The 21,065-nt window shown below is 45.4% G+C and overlaps 1 protein-coding gene across 1 annotated transcript in view; it reads right to left on the bottom strand.

The window, feature by feature from the left end:
• Vps13d (vacuolar protein sorting 13 homolog D) overlaps positions 1 to 21,065 on the bottom strand; it is a 227,894-nt gene that overhangs the window by 104,338 nt on the left and 102,491 nt on the right. The window contains 10 exon segments of the mRNA XM_051171302.1: positions 3,950 to 4,125; positions 4,335 to 4,465; positions 7,498 to 7,640; positions 8,981 to 9,107; positions 9,390 to 9,581; positions 10,361 to 10,608; positions 14,972 to 15,182; positions 15,344 to 15,494; positions 18,153 to 18,200; positions 19,500 to 19,635. Of these exon segments, the coding sequence (XP_051027259.1) occupies positions 3,950 to 4,125; positions 4,335 to 4,465; positions 7,498 to 7,640; positions 8,981 to 9,107; positions 9,390 to 9,581; positions 10,361 to 10,608; positions 14,972 to 15,182; positions 15,344 to 15,494; positions 18,153 to 18,200; positions 19,500 to 19,635 (1,563 nt within the window).

Below are 21,065 nucleotides of genomic sequence, written 5' to 3' on the forward strand. Positions count from 1 at the left end.
CCTGCAGCCACACCACACACACCCACACAGAGACTCGTGTGCTGTGTATAATTAGAAATGACGTTTTTAAAACTTAGAAAGCAGAAACCGAGAACATGGCAAAAAGTGATGGTTTCCTAATCATCTCTTCGGCTGATTTCTTCTATGAAGAAGACCCACAGAGAGTAGTTCAGACAGTCAGGGTCAGTCTCAGTTACACGGTGAGTTCAAGGCCCAGCAGAGCAGCATGGGACCCTGAGGGAAGAAGCAGGCATGCTTCATTTTGTGTGTGTGTGTGTGTGTGTGTGTGTGTGTGTGTGTGTGTGTGTGTGTGTGTGTACACTGATTTAGATATATTTCTAGAGGAAAGAAAAACCTTGCTTTTACAGAAGAATATTAATTAACAAATGAAGAAACTAGAAAGTCCATCATTTCCAATCTCTGACATAATAGATAATCCTAGCTGTATAAAAGTTTGAGGAAACAGCACTGGGCTGCCAATGATCCCTCAACAGGTTAGTCTTTACAAAGATGGAAGGGTGACTTCACAGAGGAGGGAGCAAGTGGGCAACCTTGGTGGGCACCACGATAACCAAGTGATGATGGAATCACACCAGTAACGAGATCTCAATGTGTCACAGGGCTTCTGATATATGACTCAGGGAAGCACACATCACTTACGCTCGCACTGACCACACAAGGGGCTGAGCTGATCTATGCAGAGGACACGAGCATCCAAATACAGATGAGAGCGTATCCCACATGAGCATCCAAATACAGATGAGAGCGTATCCCACAAGCCAGTGCCAGAGAAGCAACGGGCAAACACCACCACTGGCCCCCAGACAAAAAGGGAGAGGTGGCCAGCTTTCTGCTACAGGAGGTAAGACCGCCTACAGGTGCATCAGACAAATGACCACTGACCGGACCCCAGATCAGAGAGTGGCTGCAGGGAAGAAAAACCTGCCCACTCAGTCAGTCTGCAAGATTATTTATTAGAAAGCTTTGTGCCAGAACTAAATTCCTTGCATATGTATTAATGGTATCATGGTCACAGTATTAATATTTGTCATAAAAACAAAGCTATGTCCCTAGACATGTATCATATCATTATTTGTGGTAGGTGCTGCATTTTATACTTTCCAATGGTTCAGCAAAGTGTGTTCACATATGCTCAACACCCATGGAGCAGGTGTGGAAGATGGGGGAGGAGCGGGCACAAGTAGGACTTAGCAAAATGCTGACATCAGTGGAGGCGGGAGATGGAAGATGTGCTGCCCCTGTAGCTTCTCATTCAAATTGCTTCCCAGTGAGAAGCTGGGGAAAGGAGAAGAAATGGATGGCAACGGTCACTCTGAATCCACTTTACTGAAGCCGTTTTAAAGGACTGACACTAGTCACACAGCCATCACCTTTTTAAAGTAAGCATGCTTAACCTCAGTCCAATGAGTGGCTCCCAACAGCATGTTCTTAGCAGAAATAGAAAAGAAAAAAAAAAAAAAAATCACAAAATTCCTATAAATCTCAGGAATTCTGAACAAAAGAGCCACCAAAGCCAAGCTGAAGGTCTCCTGCTGCCTCAAAGGGTAGCATGAAGCTAAAGAAGTCAGCACTAGTGCTGGCACACAGACAGGCCAGTGAATGAACGGGAAGCCCAGAAACAAGGCCCTGTGTGCAGGGCCAAACGCCTGCCGATTGCCAATGCTGCTGGAGAAGCTGAACATACATCCTCTAAGCAGTAAGCGGCCCCTCACAGTTACCACACACAAGGGTTAACTCAAAGCAGACCTGACCAGAAGAGCTAAGACCATAAAACCCTTAGGCAAACAAAGGAGAATGGCCTCATGGCACACTGGCTTTGACAACTGCCCTGAGATGTGCTGTCAGAAGCAACCAAAGTATCTATAAATGGATTCCACAACATCCCAGAAGACAAGCAGCAGCGTAAACAGGCAGACTAGGAGACTGCAAGTCACGGGCCTGGTCAGGGCTAACACCAAAAAAACAACAACCAGTTCAAACGTGGGCAATGAATCCAGTGAAGACAATGACCACTAGAGAAATGTGAACCAGAGCCAGAGTGAAGGCGGGGGTGGGGGTGGGGGGCTGGCTCAGTAGGCCAGCATCAAGAACCCTCGGGGAGATCCCCACTCACTGCTATTAGGAAAGCCACTAGAATATCCCCAACAGGAAGTGGTAAGAATTGGTAAAGCTGTGGAGAAACTGGAGCCCCTGGCCACAGTTCACAGTTAAATAAAGTGTTATAATCCTGACAAAACACAGCGCTTCACGTCCTTGACAGATTAAAGATGATGGAGCCAGTGGCCTATGCCTGCAATCCTGGCCACTCAGGAGGCTGAGGTGGGAGACTGTTGGAGCTACTATTTCAAGACTATTCTGGGCAACACAGTAAGACCTGCATTAAAGAAAAAATGAAAAATGGAACAGCTGGGCATGACAGCATCCACCTTTAATCCCAGAACTCAGAAGGCAGAGCGTCAAGCAGATCTATGAGTTCAAGGCCAGCTTGGTCTATATAGCAAATTCCAGCAAGGCTACAGAGTGAGAATTCTATGTCAAAAAACAAACAAAACAATCATATGATCCAATGATTATATTCCTGGATCTAGACACAAAACAACTGAAACTGGGATCTGGAGTGTACATGTGCACACCTGTGTTAATAGTAGAAACCAAAAAAAGTAGAGGCACCAGAAAATAGATAAACAAAACACGGAAGAGACACATGGCAGGGTGCTGTTTAGGCTTTAAAAGGAAGAAAATGCTGACCCATGCCACATAGATGAACCTTAAAGGATATTATCCAAAGTAAAATAAGACAGCCACAAAAAGATAAATTCCACTTATAAATGTTCTTGGGTGGTCAGTTTTCTAGATATGCCATATAGAATGGGGACTGCCAAGGGCTGGGGCAAAGGAAATGGGTTATTGTTTGATGGGGCTAGGAACATGCTCAGTGGCAGAGTGCTTGCCTAGCATGTACAATGGGGTAGATTTAATTGCAAAAAAGACAACAACAACAATAATGCATTTGATGAAACAGGAACGAAATTAAGCCATCCTGAGCTAACTGAATTTGGTTGATTTTTCTAACAAGGACCTAAGGCTCACTAGGGTGAGCAAAGAAGATGGGATGTTTGACTTTGACAGCTTGACACAACCAAAACTCACCTGGAAAGAAATCTGTTTGAGGGATGGTCTCACATTGGGTTGGCCTGTGGCTGTATCTGTTAGGAACTGTCTTAATTTAATCAATATGAAAAGACCTACCCCATGGTGGTAGCATCATTCCGTAGGGAGAGGGTCCTGAACTATACGACAGTCGGAAATGGAGCTGAGCACGCGTAGTAAGCAAGTGAGCATGCATACACTCATTTCCCTCTATTCTTGACTGTGGGTGTGATGTGACTAGCTGCTTGCAGTCCTAGCTTTGACTTCCCCTACTATGTTGGACTGTGACCTAGAAGTGCAAACTGAAATAAGCCCCCTTCTTCTTCCGTTTGATTTTTTGGTTAGGGTATTTTATCATAGTAACAGAAATGAAGCAAGAACAGAAGGCCGGATACTTTCCTAGAGCAAAATCAGATGAGAGAAGAACATTCAAGTGCAAACAATGACGGGTTCCATCAGTGGTACCAACTAAGCACAGACAGCAACTTCGAGTTACAGGCAGTCACTCTGGACTTTGCACATCCTAAGCTCACAGAACTATATTCACCACTGCAAGCTGCTAACATCTTCTATAACACACCCCACCAAATGCTCAAACTTCCCTGGAATTTTACAAGTTCTAAGAGCCCTATTTGAGCCATAAATTCACAAGTCCACTTCACAAACAGCGAAACAGTATATATTTGTTATATGTTAAATATTGTTATATAGGTATATACCATGTCATTAATATGCCTCAAACAAAGCTACATTTGTCTCTTTCAAGCTTCAGACTCACCTCATGTTGATATGGAAGGAATTATTCTTGTTGACTTCAAAGCCTCCAGACCAAATGCAGTTGGGAACGTCCATCAGCCTGACACACAACAGCTGGTCATAGTCATTGCGCGGCCAGTGGAACACCACGCTAGATCCAGGCAAGGTGGAAATGTAGCCATTGGGATTGGCTGTCCCCTAAAACACACAGGTCACAGGCTTTAATGAGTCCACTTGATACCTGGCCAAGTGACATACAGTTCCTGCTGAGACCCTACTCTGAGCCTTATCCTACACAGGAGCTATTGGGTCACTTACAACACAAAACATACAGAGTTGATGAGAAGCAAGCCTTGACAGTAAACTCCATGTTACTGAACAAGTTCTAGCCACTGCAAACTGCTTACCTGTCCCCGGGCAAATTCCCTTTGTGCAAATGCAAGCTTGTGAGATGATTTATTATCTAACAGGTAACGGGGGGCAAAGATGACCATACAAGTGTCAATATAGCGACCTCGGCCTTTCTTGACATCAATACCTACAAATGACAAGAACCATTTCTTTGATTAATCACGACAGAAAATTCCTGGCTTGACAGAAATAATATGTAGCCTTCATAGTTCCTTAGTTACTCTAAGCAAACAACTATGTCACCTAGAGAGAGTATGAAGCCTTCCAAGAGCGGAATGGAGCTATCAGTTGCTCACAATGTATTATTCCCATTTAGGCTTTAGGACATCTTGGTGTGGGGAGCTGGAGAAATGGTCCAGTGGCTAATAGTGCTTGCCACCAAGTCTAACAACGTGAGTTCGATCCCCAGAACCCATTGTAGAAGGAGAGAACGAACAACTCATCCTTTGGACATGCACCATGGCATATGTCTGTGCACACACAAAATAAATAAACAAATGTTTAAAAAAATCTCAAAGGCAGTGTCAATATCCCTTTACTTCCTAGTCTCTTCACCCTGTATATACCATTACATAGCAGCTAAGATATGCAGGTGTGTGGTCACACACAGCTCAGCTTCCTGTTTATGAACCCGAGCCCTCAGACACTTCCATGTGCTGCAATGATGCTTACACTTGGGACACAAACATCCCCCCAGAGAACCTGCCTTTGTTCAAAACTAGAGTAGAAATCTCAGAGTACTTAGATTCTGTAGCGACCTGAACTCAGTTGAGCACTCTCAGCTAGAATGTTCTCTAGTCATGTCAGCCCACTGTCCAATAATCCAACTCACACACGATGCTGGGGTTTACTTACTTGTTAAAAAAAAACAAAACAGGTCTTTCCTACTTACTACAAACTGAAATTTATTGCATAAAACATCCAGTGAGAAAGAAGTCTCAAAACTACAAGTTTAACATAAAGAAAAATGAAGTCACAGAGTTACCTTGTAAAATCTGATGACAATCTAAAAATACAACACTCGGTGGGATGACTCACTCATTCGCAATGACAATAAACACAGGAAATAAATCCAAAGCATTGTACTGAGTTCCAGCTATACAATAATTAATATTTATACCCAAAGTAGCAAAAGTAATGATCGTGATCCTTACCGTCCCCTTCATACATGTTAGGCCCTCTCCGTGGCTGTACACTTAATTCTTAAAACAGCCCTCAGGAATAAGGGTGTTAGCCAATCACTTCCACTGTACAGCTGGGGAAACTGAGGCATGAAAGTGGAATCACTGCTCTAGATCATGCAGCTGTAGACTGGGGGTGCATGCAAGGCTGGGGATTCAGCGCAGGCACTGCCAGCACCCCTCCCAGTCACAGGTACCACAACCTACTGCCTGAACTGGCTTGAGAAGTCAGCTGGTTTCTAGAGACTGAGCAGGCTCTAGAGAGCGTCTTTTGACCCCTTACTTAAGAAATACCACATAGCTCTATGGTGACGGGACACACCCCCCACTCTTCTGGGACAAGAAAAGTTTTAGTTGCTTTAGAATCAGCAGATCTTAGCCCATAGGAAAGCCACTTCAAAAGCTGTGCTTAATTTGCAAGTACAAAGAGTCGCCCAGAGCTGCAGACACTCTATTTTGGGAAAAGGTGGGCTTTGTGTTTCCCTTCCATCCTAGTTTACCCTGGCAGACCCCCAATAAATCGAGCTGAGATCAAAATATACAAAAAATCCTTCTTTCAAGGTACATGTCCCCAGCTTTTCTGCTTGGGATGGTTCTGTAAACATTCCAGAGAGGAAGCTGGCTATACACACTAGGAGAGTTCACAGACTGCCTTGCCAGCACATACACATGTCACAAACCTGGGGACTTTTACAATTCTATCTTGGCCCTACTTCTGCCCCTTCATTTGGAAGGGCAGGACTCAGATGACAGGCCTGTGAGGAACACTCTCCTAGCACACACGTTAACAGATTCTGCAAGGTTACACCTGCAGACGCCGTTACACATGTATGCACACTTACACATGTGCTCACTGCTCCACTCATCGGGCACAACCCTGCGGCTCTCAGCGAGAGCTGTGTTAAAAAGGAGTAACTTTCATTGCTCTCCGTTCCCAAATCTGTCCTGATATAGCTTCCAGCCAACCTGGGGAGCTTGCTTTGGAAAACAAATTAAGGGCAAGACAGGCAACAGAAAGCCAGCCCAGCAGGAGACAGCCTCTGCCAACTCAAGGGTTGGAGCGACAAATGTGAGAGGAGTGCTCTCTTTGGCGCCAGCAACTTTACTTTCTTTAAAACTCTGTGTGTCCACTGGAAGGAGGCAGCTTGAATGGGAGCATGGCTACAAGGCCAGGTGAAGTAACCGGAACAGGAAATTACACCTGGACAATTCTTCTCTTAAGAAATCATAAAGTAGGGCAGTCAGGATGGCTCAGCAGCTAAAGGTGCTGGCCTTCTTCTACATGCATGTGCCTGTGCACAATGCATAACACTCTCTCTCTCTCTCTCTCTCTCTCTCTCTCTCTCTCTCTCTCTCTCTCTCTCTCTCTCTCACACACACACACACACACACACACTAAACAAACAAATAAATTATTTTAAAATTAAAAAACAAGCTTAACCTACCACCTTCTCTTAGGATTCAGGGTAAACTGAACCATCTTGGATCGTCTTCCTGTGTGACTGTCTAGACCTCATCTGGCCTCAGAGGGCACTGCCTGCACACGGTACACATGCTAAAAGGCATGTGAAACACTCATACAAATAAAATAAAATAAAATAAAATAAATTTTCTGATGATGACATCCCTGGCTACATTTTATTGTAAATTCACACACACTGTCCCTCTGCTTCTGGACTTTTCTGCTTCTCCACATCTGGACTGTCACTCAAGCTCTGCACTTCAATCCCAGGTGAACACTCCGCACCTGCTCAGAGTTTCTAAGTTTGAATTAAAGTGTGGGAACACTAGGGGATGAAAGTGTTTTAAATATTTCTATTATTCCTCTGGGGGAAAAAGAAGGTATTTCAGAGACCACATCTACACAGATACCAACCTAGCATGCTGCCAGGCCAACATGCATGGTTGGTTTACCCGTGCAAGCCTAGGATCTTTGGCCAATGGCCCCAACCCTCCCTCAGCCCTAAACATAACCCACCGATGTTGTAGATGAGCCCTGGGCGGTTTCCTTGCTGGATGACTTTCAAAGCTCGGACACCACTACCACCATCCAGGGAGAAGCCCTGACACCAGCCAGGCATGCCTTCTGGATGAATGCCTCTTCCGATTCGCATGGTGCAGCTGTGGTGGGCAGAAGAGCAAACACATTCACACCCATCCACAACAGATTCTGAATAAGGATCCCGTGGCTGCTACCCACTCAGGTCTCTCACACCGACTCTCAACCTTACCTCCTGTCAAGCCCAAGCACAGAGAGACATGTTAACTCCAGAGGCAGCCAGAGCACAGCAGTGTGTGGGAGACAATGAACTTCAACTAAGCCCTTTGGGAGAAAACGCCAGTACTCTCCATAACCCCATCACATGCTAAAATCCTTCCTTAAATTTTAAAGACCTTTGAAAAAACACTGTAAAGCAGCAAGGCAACTGGTGTGGTGTCTTTCTAAGAACCAGTGTGATCCCACTGGCAGAACCAACTCCAGAATATGTGCTCTAGCACTGAGCTAACAATGTGGCCTTGGGCAGGTAACTCCTCTGTGCCTCAGTTTCCTCAGTAGTATCTCCTGCCCTTCCTAAACCCTGGAGGCTGAGGAGAAAGCAATGAGAGGCCCTCTCAGAAGCACATCGGGAAGTGTGACTTCCCATTGGTAAACCAAACTGTGACAAACGCCAATTTTAGACCTCAGACTGCCATGAGAGAGACGCTGGGTGTGTCATGTATCCAGGTGTGTCTCCCCAACAGCCAGAATCTGACTAACTGTAGGCCTTCTCCAGTCTCAGGCTGGCATGTCACGCACATCTGCGTCCACTGGAGTGCACTGGGGACCTTCCTGTGAGGCTTCAGCAGTGCCCTACGATAAAGGTGAGAGACACGGGACACACCCAGTTGTTTTTAGATTGGGGCTGTAAACTCCTGAGGAACACAGAATGCCAAAACTAACAAAAGTGAGCTAATGTCGCTGCAAAGTGTCTTAAAATGACACCTCGTTTAACCTCGCAAGTGTTGCTCCCACCCCAGACTTCCATGAATTTTAGATGGTGCAACAGCACATTTGGGATTTCAAACCCTCCTACAAACAGCCTCGGCTACATTCATGGCCCGAAGCCTTCACCAAGGACAGCCTGTCTCCTCCCTAATGCCACTCCTCTCCAGGGCTCAAAGCTGATAGCAGAAGGGAGACAGGAAGAGGGAGTGATACCCAGCTTCTCTTCCCTGGCAGAGTTACAAATCAGAGTCCTACTTCAATAAAATAGAACTGCCTTTCAGTGTTCTCAGCATCAAATAACATGTAACTTAGGTTAAAAAGAAGAGCCCATTAAGTCAGGGCTCCACTGCCACCAAGTCAGGCCTGTGGCCTACAGGACAGTTCTACTTACACAGGTGGCTTCTGGCCTTGCTGATTTCCCACCCCAACCCACCCCCACCAGCTCACTGCCGACCCCATAGGTAGCCACACTCACAGGTTTGGCTGCTCTTTGTCAGCATAGCAGAACAGGAGAGGGCTCAGGCTCCGGGCCAACTCATGCTCCTCAAACTGGCCTGCAGCATCTGTCTTTGCATTGTCCTGTCTGAAGATCAGTGGTAACCCTTTAGGAAGGAGGGAAAAGTTTATATCATTCCCACCCAGTCTGCCCATCAAACACTCAAACAGCAAAGGGGGAAATCACTTCGGGGAAGCAGGAGAAGGGAGTGTATCAGTGGGCTCAGCCTACTGTCTGAAGAACACATAACGGCAGCTTGACACAGCAGAGGAGACTGAGCAGATCAGACACCTGGAGTGATCTGTCTGCACTGGCTCAGTTTAGTCAGCTGAGCACAAGCATCCAAATCCCCACGTCAAAGGGCTGCTTGAATGGTCTCTGTGTGTACCTGTTTTGTTGATTAGCCAGTACGGTGCAGAAATGAAGATCTTTAAGGATCCTTCTGCACGACATGCGATGCGGATGGTGAGGTTGAGCTGCCGCCGGTTGACGTCATAGAGTCGCATTCTGACCATGTAGTTCTGGGTCCCAGGCGGAATGAGCAACTCTTTACAGAGTGGAAAGTTTTCCAGTGACACCCCTAAAGGAACAAGATATTGTTCTGGACTTGCACTTAAACTTGTCAAGAATAATCTTTAACCAAAAACTAAACTGCAGCTCTTTTAGGGAAATCACTAAGGATCCACATTCATCTTGTTGGACAGGAACAAATATGAAGCAAACCAGAGACCAAGAGTCACATTAAGAAGTCTACATAGCATGATAAACAGATGTGGTTTTCTTTTGTTTTGTTTTGAGACAGGGTTTCTCTCTGTATGGCCTTGGATGTCCTGGATCTTGCTGTGGAGATCTGCCTGCTTCTGTCTCTCAAGTGCTGAGGTTAAGGGTGTGCGCCATCACATCCAGCAATGAAGATACGATTCAGCCCACTACTTAGGTTAACTGTTCTATTCCCAGAGTTCCTTAAAGGCCTCAATTAAGTTATGGTTAGTGACGCTCACTTGTCTATTCTCCACCCTGACCCTTACAAAAAAAAAACTTACTCGATGTGATAAACATCGCAGCCTCCATCTCTGCATCAGTAACACAGGTCAAATAAGCACTGCTATAAGGGTTACACCTGCCTGAAGGGCTGAGTGCACACAAAAGTTTGCCTCTTCCCATTGGGAATTTACATGGTGTGAAAAGATGGAATCACTCCCTATACTCACACATAAGAAAAAGGGCTCTGTTGACTGCTGCCTGGCTAAGTCCTTGGCTCTGAGTTGGTACACTGAGGTAGTGTATGCAACTTGGTTTCTGCAAGGGGTTCAGAACACTCACAAAATACTTCCTGGTATTTCTCATAGGCAGCCTTACCCAGTTCAATGTTCTGGGACGTATCCGCTGTCGGGAGGGCTGCCTCTTTGCCAGGTTTCAGGGTTCCATTAATTGGCATTCCCTTCACATAGAAGTCCAGTTCGCAAGGCAGCAAATTGCAGATGACCACTGTTGGCAGGAGATAGATAGTATGTCCAGGCTGTCTGAAAATCTGTTTTGCACTGTCAGAAAATATGTTTGACGGCATGTAATCAGGATAATTCTCTTTCTTTATGGCCACACAAAACCTGGAAAGATAAACCGTATGAAAACCATCAGCCTGAATTAAGAACTGGAATTTGTTTCTTCTGAGCTGAATAACTTAAAAAAAAAATTTTTTAAATGGTTCATGTCAGATAGCTGCAACCTTTGATGAAAACATATCTACTGAGACGTAGCACATGGTAAAATAGATAGGTTTTGAATACTAGGGTTTGATGGGCATTGGCCATTACGTGTTCCTGTGTAACCATCACTCAAAAGAAGTTAAAGACTACTTTACCCACAACACTCCTTCACTAACTTTCCAACCGGTGTGTTCTCCCAGTCATCTGAGCAGCCCCTTTTATCAGACATGCCTGCTCATAAACTACACACAAATGGGGTCACATGGTATATATTACCCTGTGTTGGGCTTTTTTCTTGTTTAACAAAATTCATACACGCTGTTGTGGGTTCACCCTGTTGCTATGGTAAGACACTCTGACCAAGAGCACTTTAGAGGAGAAAAGAGCTTACACTCCCAGGTCACAAAACACCATTAAGAGAAGTCAGGACAGGAACTCAAGCAGGAACACAAAGGCAGGAACCATGGAGGAATATTTCTGCGCGGCTCACTCTGTGACTCATGGGTACCTTACTTTCTTACACAGCCCAGGACTGCCTGCCTGCCTGGGGGTGGTGCCACTCACAGTGGGCTGGGCCTTCATCAGTTAATAATTAGGACAAACCCGTAGACATGCCCACAAGCCAATCTGATCTAGGCAATTCCTTAATTCAAACTCTCCACTAAGATGAGTCCAAGCTATACTGAACTAACAATTAAGGAAGAGAGACAAATACAGTAAAGACGTTTGAAAGTCATAGGAAATCATACTGTCATGCTATAGTCATACTTAAAACTACATATAGAGTGTGATTGTGTATGTGTGTGTGTGTGTGTGTGTGTGTGCGCGCGCGCGCATGCTTTAAATGAAGTTATGCTACTAGGGGTGATAATGCTTCTCCCAAGAATCACAGTCTATTTCATAACAACAACAACAACCCCTGTGGTAGGCTTGGAAAAGCTCCTTTGAGTTACTAGTCACGGGAGTCCAAGGCACTTCCAAAACAATATAGGTCACTACTGTGGCCCTTGTTTGCCTTGCACAAAATGAAGGCAGCCCCTACTGTTGACACACACACACTTCCTTCAGGTAAAGGAATAGGGGAATAGAACTGGAAGTGACCTCCATGAGGACTGGACCTCACAGTACCTGAAAAAAACAGCCATGCAGGCTGCCAAGGGAGAAAAGTAATTGACAGCTCTGTTCAGCTGTAAAGCTGCAAACCACAACATGACCAAAATGTCAAGATACTCCAAAAGGTGCACCCACATCCCGAGGGTACCCAACAACCACCTATTTGGACTTAAGGCCCTCTCAATAAGAGGAAATTCATGCTTACACAAAACCTGAAAAATCATGACACCAAGTGACATGCCAGTGTGGACGGAGGAACTCAAAGGAGGCCTCACACCTAGATGAAGAGCTCTACACAATCAATGGCTATTGATAAAGGAAAAATCAGCCCTCCTCAGGGTCATATGCCCTGATAGGTTATCTAACCCCAAGTGGATACGTCAGTCATAAATACAAATGCATAAAAGCAACATTTCTTCCTTTTTCATTTGTTTCACATCTGTAGGACAGGTAATAATGTCTCATTTGTTTGGCATGAGGGAGTAGTTGGTCAGTCTGTCTCCATTTTTTAAACTAGCTATGTAGCCCAGGCAAGCTCCAAACTCAAAATACTCAAATTTTCCTTCATCAGCCTCCTGAGTACTAGGATTACAGGTTTGAGCTGCCATGCCCAGTTTAACATTACTTTTCTTTTATTTTTTTCTCTCTCTTTCTTTTTGCCCTGGCCAGTCTTGCTAGAAGGTTATCTAACTTAGGAATCATTCTGAAATCTAATTTTGACATTAATTTGTTCTCTTTTTCCATTTGTCTTTTTTAGAGTGTGTGTATGTGTGTGTGTGTGTGTGTGTCTGTGTGTGTGTGTGTGTGTGTGTGTGTGTGTGTGTGTCTGTGTGTGTTTCTGGCTCTGGTGCTGGTTCTGGTTCTGGATGAAACAGGGTCTCAGAATGCCCAAGCAAGCCTCAAGCTCCCGATATAGACGAGGATGGCCTTGATCTCTTGACCCTCCTGCCTCCCTGTCCTGACGGCTAGGAGTATAGATCTGTTTAGAAAGAATCCCATGTGTAGTGTATGACGCAACACCTGTCAATTAAAAAACCTATGGTCTATAGCTTAGGCAGGAAATAAGGGAGACTTCTGGCAGGCAGAGAGGATTCTGGGATAGAGCGAAGTGTGCAAGAGTAAGCCACCAAGAAGTGAAGAAGATGGACATGCATGGTGCCTGAACTCAGGTAACCAGACATGTGGCAGAGTGTAAATTAGAATAATGGGTTATTTTAAGTTATAAGCTAGTCAGAGAAGAGCCTAGCTGTATAATCTAGGTATCTGTATAATATTTGATGAGTTTCATAAGCTGTTATTCCCAGAGCTAAGGGACAGAAGGAAAACCACCACCTACAGCAGATGCATATCTCTATGCCAGGCTTTACTAGCTTTCTTTCATTCTTTTAATAGCTTCTCAAGGCTAACTGGGTAATTTTACATATTTTTGCTTACTCATAGAACATTAAAAACTATAGTTTTCCCATAGGAAATGCTCTTACAGTATTCACTATTTTTGATATGTCTGTATTATTACTGGTTTGTTTGTTTTTTTTTTTTTTTTTTTTTTGGTTTTTCGAGACAGGGTTTCTCTGTGTAGCCTTGGCCATCCTGGACTCACTTTGTAGACCAGGCTGGCCTCGAACTCACAGCGATCTGCCTGCCTCTGCCTCCCAAGTGCTGGGATTAAAGGCGTGCGCCACCACGCCCGGCTTTATTACTGTTTTTATTATTGTTCAATTCAAAACATTTTCTACTTTCCTTTATAATTTCTCCTTTGACCCAAAGGTTACTTAGAAGTACATTGTTTGATTCGCAAATACTCAGGGATTGTCTAGGCGTCTTATGCTGTTGATCTTGTCCGGTCAGGACATGTATTCTGTAATATTTCTTTCTTTCTCCCTCCCCCCCACCCCCCCAGACAATTTTCTCTGTGTAGCCTTGGTTGTCCTGGACTCACTTTGTAGACCAGGCTGACCTCAAATTTACAGAGATCCGCCTGCCTCTGCCTCCCAAGTGCTGGGACTAAAAGCGTGTGCCACCACTGACCGGCATGTTTTCTGTAATATTTCAATTTTTAAATATTTATTTATCTTAATTTTATGACCCAAGAGATGGCGTCTCTTGAAGAATGTTCCACACATACTTGAAAATAATATTCAATCTGGAATTACTGGGCAAAAGCATTTTCTGTGCATATGCTAACTAAAACAACTGGGTCATGTAATGCCCAAAATTAACCTTTAAGCCCCACCTGCCCAAGGATCAGGTAACTTCCTGGAATGTTGGGAGTTGTAGTTCTTAGAAAATAAAAAGCCTCATGGGAAAGTATGGTGGCTTAAAGGTTTGCCCTTATAAATCCCTGTAGCATATGCCTTAGGGCCATTTTCAGCTGAGAAATTCCAGGGAATGGTCCTGACCAAAGCCCATCTCTTGTTCAATACTTAATATTTAATAAAGCTTGCTTTAAATTTGGCCCAAAATGGTGGAATTGTTTTGCTTCCCCCGCCCCCCCCCCCCCATTGAATCTCAGGGTTAAGAGTTCATAGCATGGCTGAAGTCTTTGATATCTTTATTACTTTGCCAACTGTGGTTCCATGCTCATTCACCTATCTCTCTCTAGTCTCCATTCAGCTGTAGGCAAGGGTGTGCTAGAACGCACCGTACTGTGCCTGTTCTTACTTTGTAAGTCTGAAGTCAACAAAGGCCTATTTCCACTATATGAAAAGTAAAGCAGGTCTAAACAGGGCTTAAAGCCTTGCCCCTGAAAGCCCAAAGGCAGCAATCCATATCTCTTCAAACACGGTCCCCAGAAGATTCCCTTACAGAGGTGAGGCAGTTTTGTCAGCATATTCAAGGAAGTCGGCGTCGAGTGTGTGAATCTGAGTCTTTACCTAAGATCCTTTAAAATTATTCCTTGGAAGACACCCCAGCCCCGGGACATGGCTACCCAGGGGCTGGAGAGTTTGATTTGGGTGTTCTCTTCCCTCTCTCTGAGCAGAAGCGCACTGATGGTGCCTTATCTCAGGTGGCTACTGCCTTTGTGGGTTGTTCCTCCCATGAACATTAACTCAAAAAGAGTTTCCGACAAACGCAGAGAACTTGCTAAGAGTCTGTGGAGGCCCTGGAGGGGGAAGCCCACGCCCAAGCGCCCGTCCCAGCACACACACACCTGAAGAAGCGGCTTTTCTCTGTGTCCATAGAATGGCACTCCCGTTTGCTGCTGCTGACCTCTGCAGTCTTCACTACGTTGGTCCAATGAATAGGAGCCTTACAGAAAAACACACCCAGTCCTTTGGGTCGGGCCTGCAGCCGCCAAGAGGTGAGGTGTAGAGGCACAGCAAATGAGTCCCCTGGCATGACGGCAGGAAGAACCACCGGCTCTGCCACAGAAATAAAGAATTAGTACTTGCAGGAGACAGTCCCCAGTCCAAGGCTCATTACCTCAGGACAGAGGCCAGACACACTATGCATATGGAGTGCATGGAGACAGAGAGCCACAGTAACAGTACATAGCACTTAGCTCTACACCATCTGAACGTACTGTCAGGAGCCGAAGGGCTGTCCAAGCGTAGCTCCATGGGTGTCTCCAGTCTGTTCTTCACAATGAGGGCCGACCGGACAGTGATTACTTTCCGAGCACTGCCTTCCATTGTGACTGCAAACACCACCCGCACAGGTGGAAGTGAAGAGAACTGTGAGAGAGAAAGAAAACGATATATCTGGAAAAACAATGTCAAGAACTCTGTTGTCACCATAGCTCTTCAGTAAATTATTACCTACCTAAACCAATTTTCAGCTCAAAAGTAAGCAAGCAGGCAATAAATACCGCTAAACATGAATATTGTTAGGAAGGGAGAGAGAAGGAGGAGGAGGAAGTGGGGGAGGAGAGAGAGAGAGCGCCAAGACAGGACTGCTGGGCATGGTGGCACATGCCTTTAATCCCAGCACTCAGGAGGTAGAGGTAAGCAGATTTCTGAGTTCGAGGCCAGCCTAGGTCTACATAATGATTTCAAACAGCCAGAGCTCTATCATCATAACAACCTATCTCAAATCAACAACAACAAAGAGACAGGACTAGAGAGATGCCTCAGTAGTTGAGATCACTGCCCACTAGTATCCAGAGGACCTGGGTTCAAGTCCTAACACCCACATGGCGCTCACAACCATCCATAGCTCCTGTTCCAGGGGATCTTCCTGAAACAAGAGACACATATGGCACATTTATATACATGCTGGAAAACACACATAAAATCGTAAATAAAAAAGATGCAGCTTTAAAAACATCTATAAAATAGGAGGCTAAAGAGATGGCTCAGAGGTTAAGAGCACTGTCTGTTCTTCCAAAGGTCCTAAGTTCAATTCCCAGCAACCACACGGTAGCTCACAACCATCTATAATGAGATCTGGTGTCCTCTTCTGGTATGCAGGCCTACATGTAGGCTGAACATTGTATATGTAATATGTAATAAATAAATCTTTTTTAAAATCTATAAAATAATATACTCAGATATAACAAGACAAAGTATGTCCCAAAGAAACCACTGGGGCTGGAGATATAGCCCAGTTGTGTGTGTGTGGTGGTGGTGGTGGGGTATTTGTGTAGCTTGCGGGAGGCCTTGAGTTCAATCCTCAGTTCTGCAAATAGAAGCCGGGAGGAAGGGTTATCCCCAGGCCTCCAGATATACTACAGAGAACTTAACTACAGGCTGGTAATGATCTATTAAACCTTCTAAATTTCCTGTGATTTGGTAAAAACAAAAACAAAACCACACCATCAGCCCTAATGAAGAAACCATAGACAAAACTTGTTTTCAACTCTTCTGAGGAAATAAAAGAACATTTATCTGAAACAGCTAAAATTAGCGACACTGAAGTAGGACCTTGCAAGGCACTAACTGGTTTCCCTCACATGGCATCGTCCTTCCAAATTAAGCTGAGAAAGCATTCCTTGAGCACTAACAATGGGCTGGGCCCTGCCCAGACATACACAGGAAGACAGAAGGACGCCTGCAGTGGTTCAGACCTGTCTGTGGAAAGCAGAGTGCAGGAAAAGCCTTGACTGTTTGTGGGATGTTCCTAGGGAGCAAATGACTTTTTGTCTCTCAGTGTGACTCAATTTACCTTTGAAGACCTAACATGCCAACCAAAAACTATTATGTGCTTTCGAGAGCTTTAAAAATAAACTTCTCCCTTAATCAAAACCCTCAAAGTTCTGCCCCAGAATTATGGTTTGCTTTTGTTTTGTTTTTCACGTCGCCCGGCTGACTCTTAACTCGGTATGTAGCTGAGGATGACCTTGAGTTCCTGACCCGCTCCCTGACTCTGCCTCCCAAGTGCTCAGGCTGCCAGCGCTGTACAAGCTTTATAAACAGGACGTCAGGTTCCGACACTTAATATAACAGAAGGAAATGGCTCGTCACTGCTGTTGGGTTACAGTTGCTATGTTAAGTTCCTGAATGTTCACTCACGTGTAACACACTCTTTGTGCAACTACCATACAGAACTATTTATGGAAGAATGAAGTCCATGTGAGACACAGCAGAGGTTCGGAAAGCACTACTTTTAGACGCTTCCCTAGTGCTTCCTCTGCCAGCACTGCTGTGATGAGAACGGACTGTGTGAGAAGCCTACTGAGCAACACAACAAAGTGCTTTGCTTCCAAACCAGAGAACCGGGATGTGCAACTCAACACTTCAACCATCCTTTCTGGAGCGGTTTTGGTTTGGTTGTCGCTGCTATTGTTTTATCTATGTGGCTGGTGAATGACTGTATGAGTGACGCTATGCGCGAGGGTCCATGGAGGCCATCCCTCAGAGCCGGAGTTACAGACAGCTAGGAGCTGCCAGACATGGTGCCCCCTTTCTGTAGTGTTTTTAGGGAGCACATTCTAGGCACAAACAGCCATAGGTCAAGGCTATATTGTATACTGGCCCAGCCCCCAAGAACCACACACTGCATCTTGAGACCCACCCGGAGCTTCAGTGCCTATGCTCCTTAGGCACAAGGAATTAGGAAGGAATGCTTAGGCTATGTTGTTCATGTCACATAGCGATGGTATTTCAAGCACCAGTGGGGAGTGATCTAACTGTGCTTATATTTTCCTTGCACAGCCTTTGGACCAAGAATATGAAATATACAACTGAACCAGGGGAAACTGATAGTTGGGCTGAGAAAGAAAAGGGGGCCCCTGGAGGCACTGTAATCCTGTTATGTGCACTAATTTAGGGGAGCACTAAAACAAAAGGGCAGGATAAGTGTGTCAGTCACATACAGGCCACAAAGTCCTTTGACAGTCGTGAAACACACAGCCACAGTGCAGTGCGCACGCTCAGTGAGACAATCATACTTACATAAACCTGGGGATGAATGATGTTCGTTCTGCTGCTTGGGCTGCCAATCTACGAGAGAGCCGCAAGGTCAGAGCATCAGCACAGACCCACAGTCGCAGGCACAGCTAAACTCAGTGATGATGAACTGCCTTGCAAGAGCACTGTTTCAAACTACTTTCAGGTACAGAATGTCTAAAGACAATATACCATGTTTTGAGCAGTAGGGAGAAAATAAGATTCAGTCTACAATCATCTCATGGGTGGGAGGTTTCTCCAGGACCCGTCAATGCAATGGGAAGGTATGTATGGGAAGAGCTGGTCCTTTCACTGCCTGACATGAATTTTGGAAGAAAAATAATCTGATGAGAGGAAGGGGGGATTGTTTTCTCCCCCTGAAGATTGGTAGGGTACAAGAGAGAGAGAGAGAAAGAGAGAGAGAGAGAAGAAAACATGTGAAATAGTATTCTCCAAAAGTATCTCTCATGAGAAAAGCAAGTGTCTGCAATTTCTACTTCATCACAGGTGTCCATAAACATGTCAACTCCCAAGAGCATCACCAGGACACTGGTAAATGCCTATGCCAGCAGCTGGGGGATCCCTCCACACTGCCCGGCAGCCCCAGGATGACAGGCCAGGGCATAACTAGGGAGAGGGCATGTGAGCTGATGGGTGATCAGACAATGGATGGCAATGGCCATTCCTGTACCTCTGTGTTACACAGAACTTGGAGACATAGAGCTAACAGGACCGTGGAAGAGCAGTATAACATAATATAAAGTGTACGTAAATTATAAAGCATTATAAAGAATTATAATACATCAAAGACAGTGGAGATAGTTGGCCCTTTATGTACACAGGTCTTATTTCCTCAGTCTCAACTAAGCCCAGATCATGTGCTATGTAGTTAGGCCTACAATGGTTGCATGTACAAACTCTTTCCTTGTCTCTACCCACTAAAAAAGACAGTATTAACAACCACTGTCACAGCACTTGTGGTGTTAGGTACTGTAAACAGTTAGAGAGGATTTCAAGTTCCGTGGAAGATATGCATGAACTGTGCGCGAGCACTATATCATAAGGGGCTTGAGCACCTAAGATTTGGGTGTGGGGCAGAGTGGGTCAAGTCTTGAAACCCATTCTCCCACAGACATTGACAGATGACTGGACTCAAGTTCCCCAGACTGTGAGCAGCCAAGACATAAGACAACATGCTGCTGCTGTGTTTCCGCCTTGCTTTCTACTGACATCAAACATTACCCAGCTGATCTGCATGTTGATTCCTAGCACCTACATCTGATGTCGTCTTCTTCCCTGTGTGCCTGCCTGGCCTGGCAGGGGGTAGCAAGACACCACACAGCAGCCACTCACCGTAGAGGAAGAGGAATTTTTGTCTGGTGCTGCGTATCGGAAGAAGGTGCCAACCTTATCCACAGACACTGGACTCACTTGCTCCCAGCCATTCACTCGAACTTGCAGCTGATGGATGCGCAGGTCATGGGTATGTCTGTCAAGCAGAACAGAAAGGGCTCAGTCTCAAAAAGGAAAGAAAGTAGGAGCAGTCTGATTTATTGTATAACGATGTAGAAGCCAGCCAGCTAAGCCTTCTCAGCATTACCTAGTGAGAGAAGCCAAGATGACAGTGTGATGGGCTTTTATGCTGGCAGCAAGTGGTGAGACGTGAAGGGCTTGGACCAAGGGCATCTGCCCTCTTCTCATACACACCATGAAGTCCTGACTGCTTGCCAGGCCTCTCCCAGCAGCACCTAGCTAACCCTCATGAAATAATGATGTCAGTGGGAATCAGTTGAGTGGGATGGCCAAAATGTACTAGCCATTGAATCACGTAACCATGCTCTTGGGGATACATAAGCTTTCTTTTTGTGGTTCCTTTGTTGGAAATTCTGTTCTTCTCAGGAACGGATCCAGTTGTTTGGCACGGGCCCTACGTGACCACAGACAGGCCTGGGAGACAGAGCTCTTGGAGTTAGAGCAAGTGCTCAGCTGAAATTGGAGCAGAAGGCAGTGGGCAGAACAGAAGGAATGGGAGGAAATTGCACGTTTAATTCTATTTTAGATTTTGCTTAATTCAAGCCAGAAGGCTGAAATGGGGAGCTGAACTTGAGGTTGACAGGAAGGGAGGAGGGCAGTATGGGGTACAGTGTGCCAAGGGGAAAATGCCAAAAAAAAAAAAAAAAAAAAAAGGCATTTATTTTGATGAGTTTAAGCAGTACAGTGGGTTACAGAACATGGAGATTAAGCCAGGAATGACACCAAGGTAAAGCCCTCTCTGATGCAAGAGGCAGGGTTTATTCAAAGGCACCATTAGCAAGAGCCTCGTGAAGGACAGGAAGGACAGGACACCCTGGAAATCCGTCCAGCATAGATTCAACCCCCACCCCCATAAAACTCCCAGAGACCCAGACCCACATATTCAAACCCCTTGCCAGTCAGGACTAAGCCGGGCAGGTGAGAATCAGAACCGTAGGTGAGAATCAGAACCAGAGGAAGAAGAGCTTTGACGTGAGCAAGGTTTGCACATGGGCCCAGCGTGTGGCCCAGGCCTGAAGCCAATCTCCTCTGCATCAGCTTGCCCTGAACTCAGTCCAAGGCCCAAAGACTAAGTCTTCACCTAGTCACACCTACAACAGCCTTTGCATTTCAAAGCATTTGCAAATAGTGAGATAACGTCTTATTGGATGTTCTACTATCTTTCAGGAAACAAACTTAAAGCCTTCATGTTTGTCCCAAGGCCCCTGGCTGGCTGCTTCAGGAGTGACCAGGCCAGCAGTACCCCTTGAAGAGTTAGTCATACAGTGCTTCAGATGCCTGCCTTCCTATCACTGGCTCTGGGCCCAGCCTACCTGCTTATAGAAACGTTGTGGCGTAAGTGTATTTTAAGACTGAGATCACCAGGCTTTGAGAACCTTTCCAGAA

Source organism: Acomys russatus, chromosome 29 (genome assembly GCF_903995435.1).
Source record: "Acomys russatus chromosome 29, mAcoRus1.1, whole genome shotgun sequence".
NCBI lineage: Eukaryota > Metazoa > Chordata > Mammalia > Rodentia > Muridae > Acomys > Acomys russatus.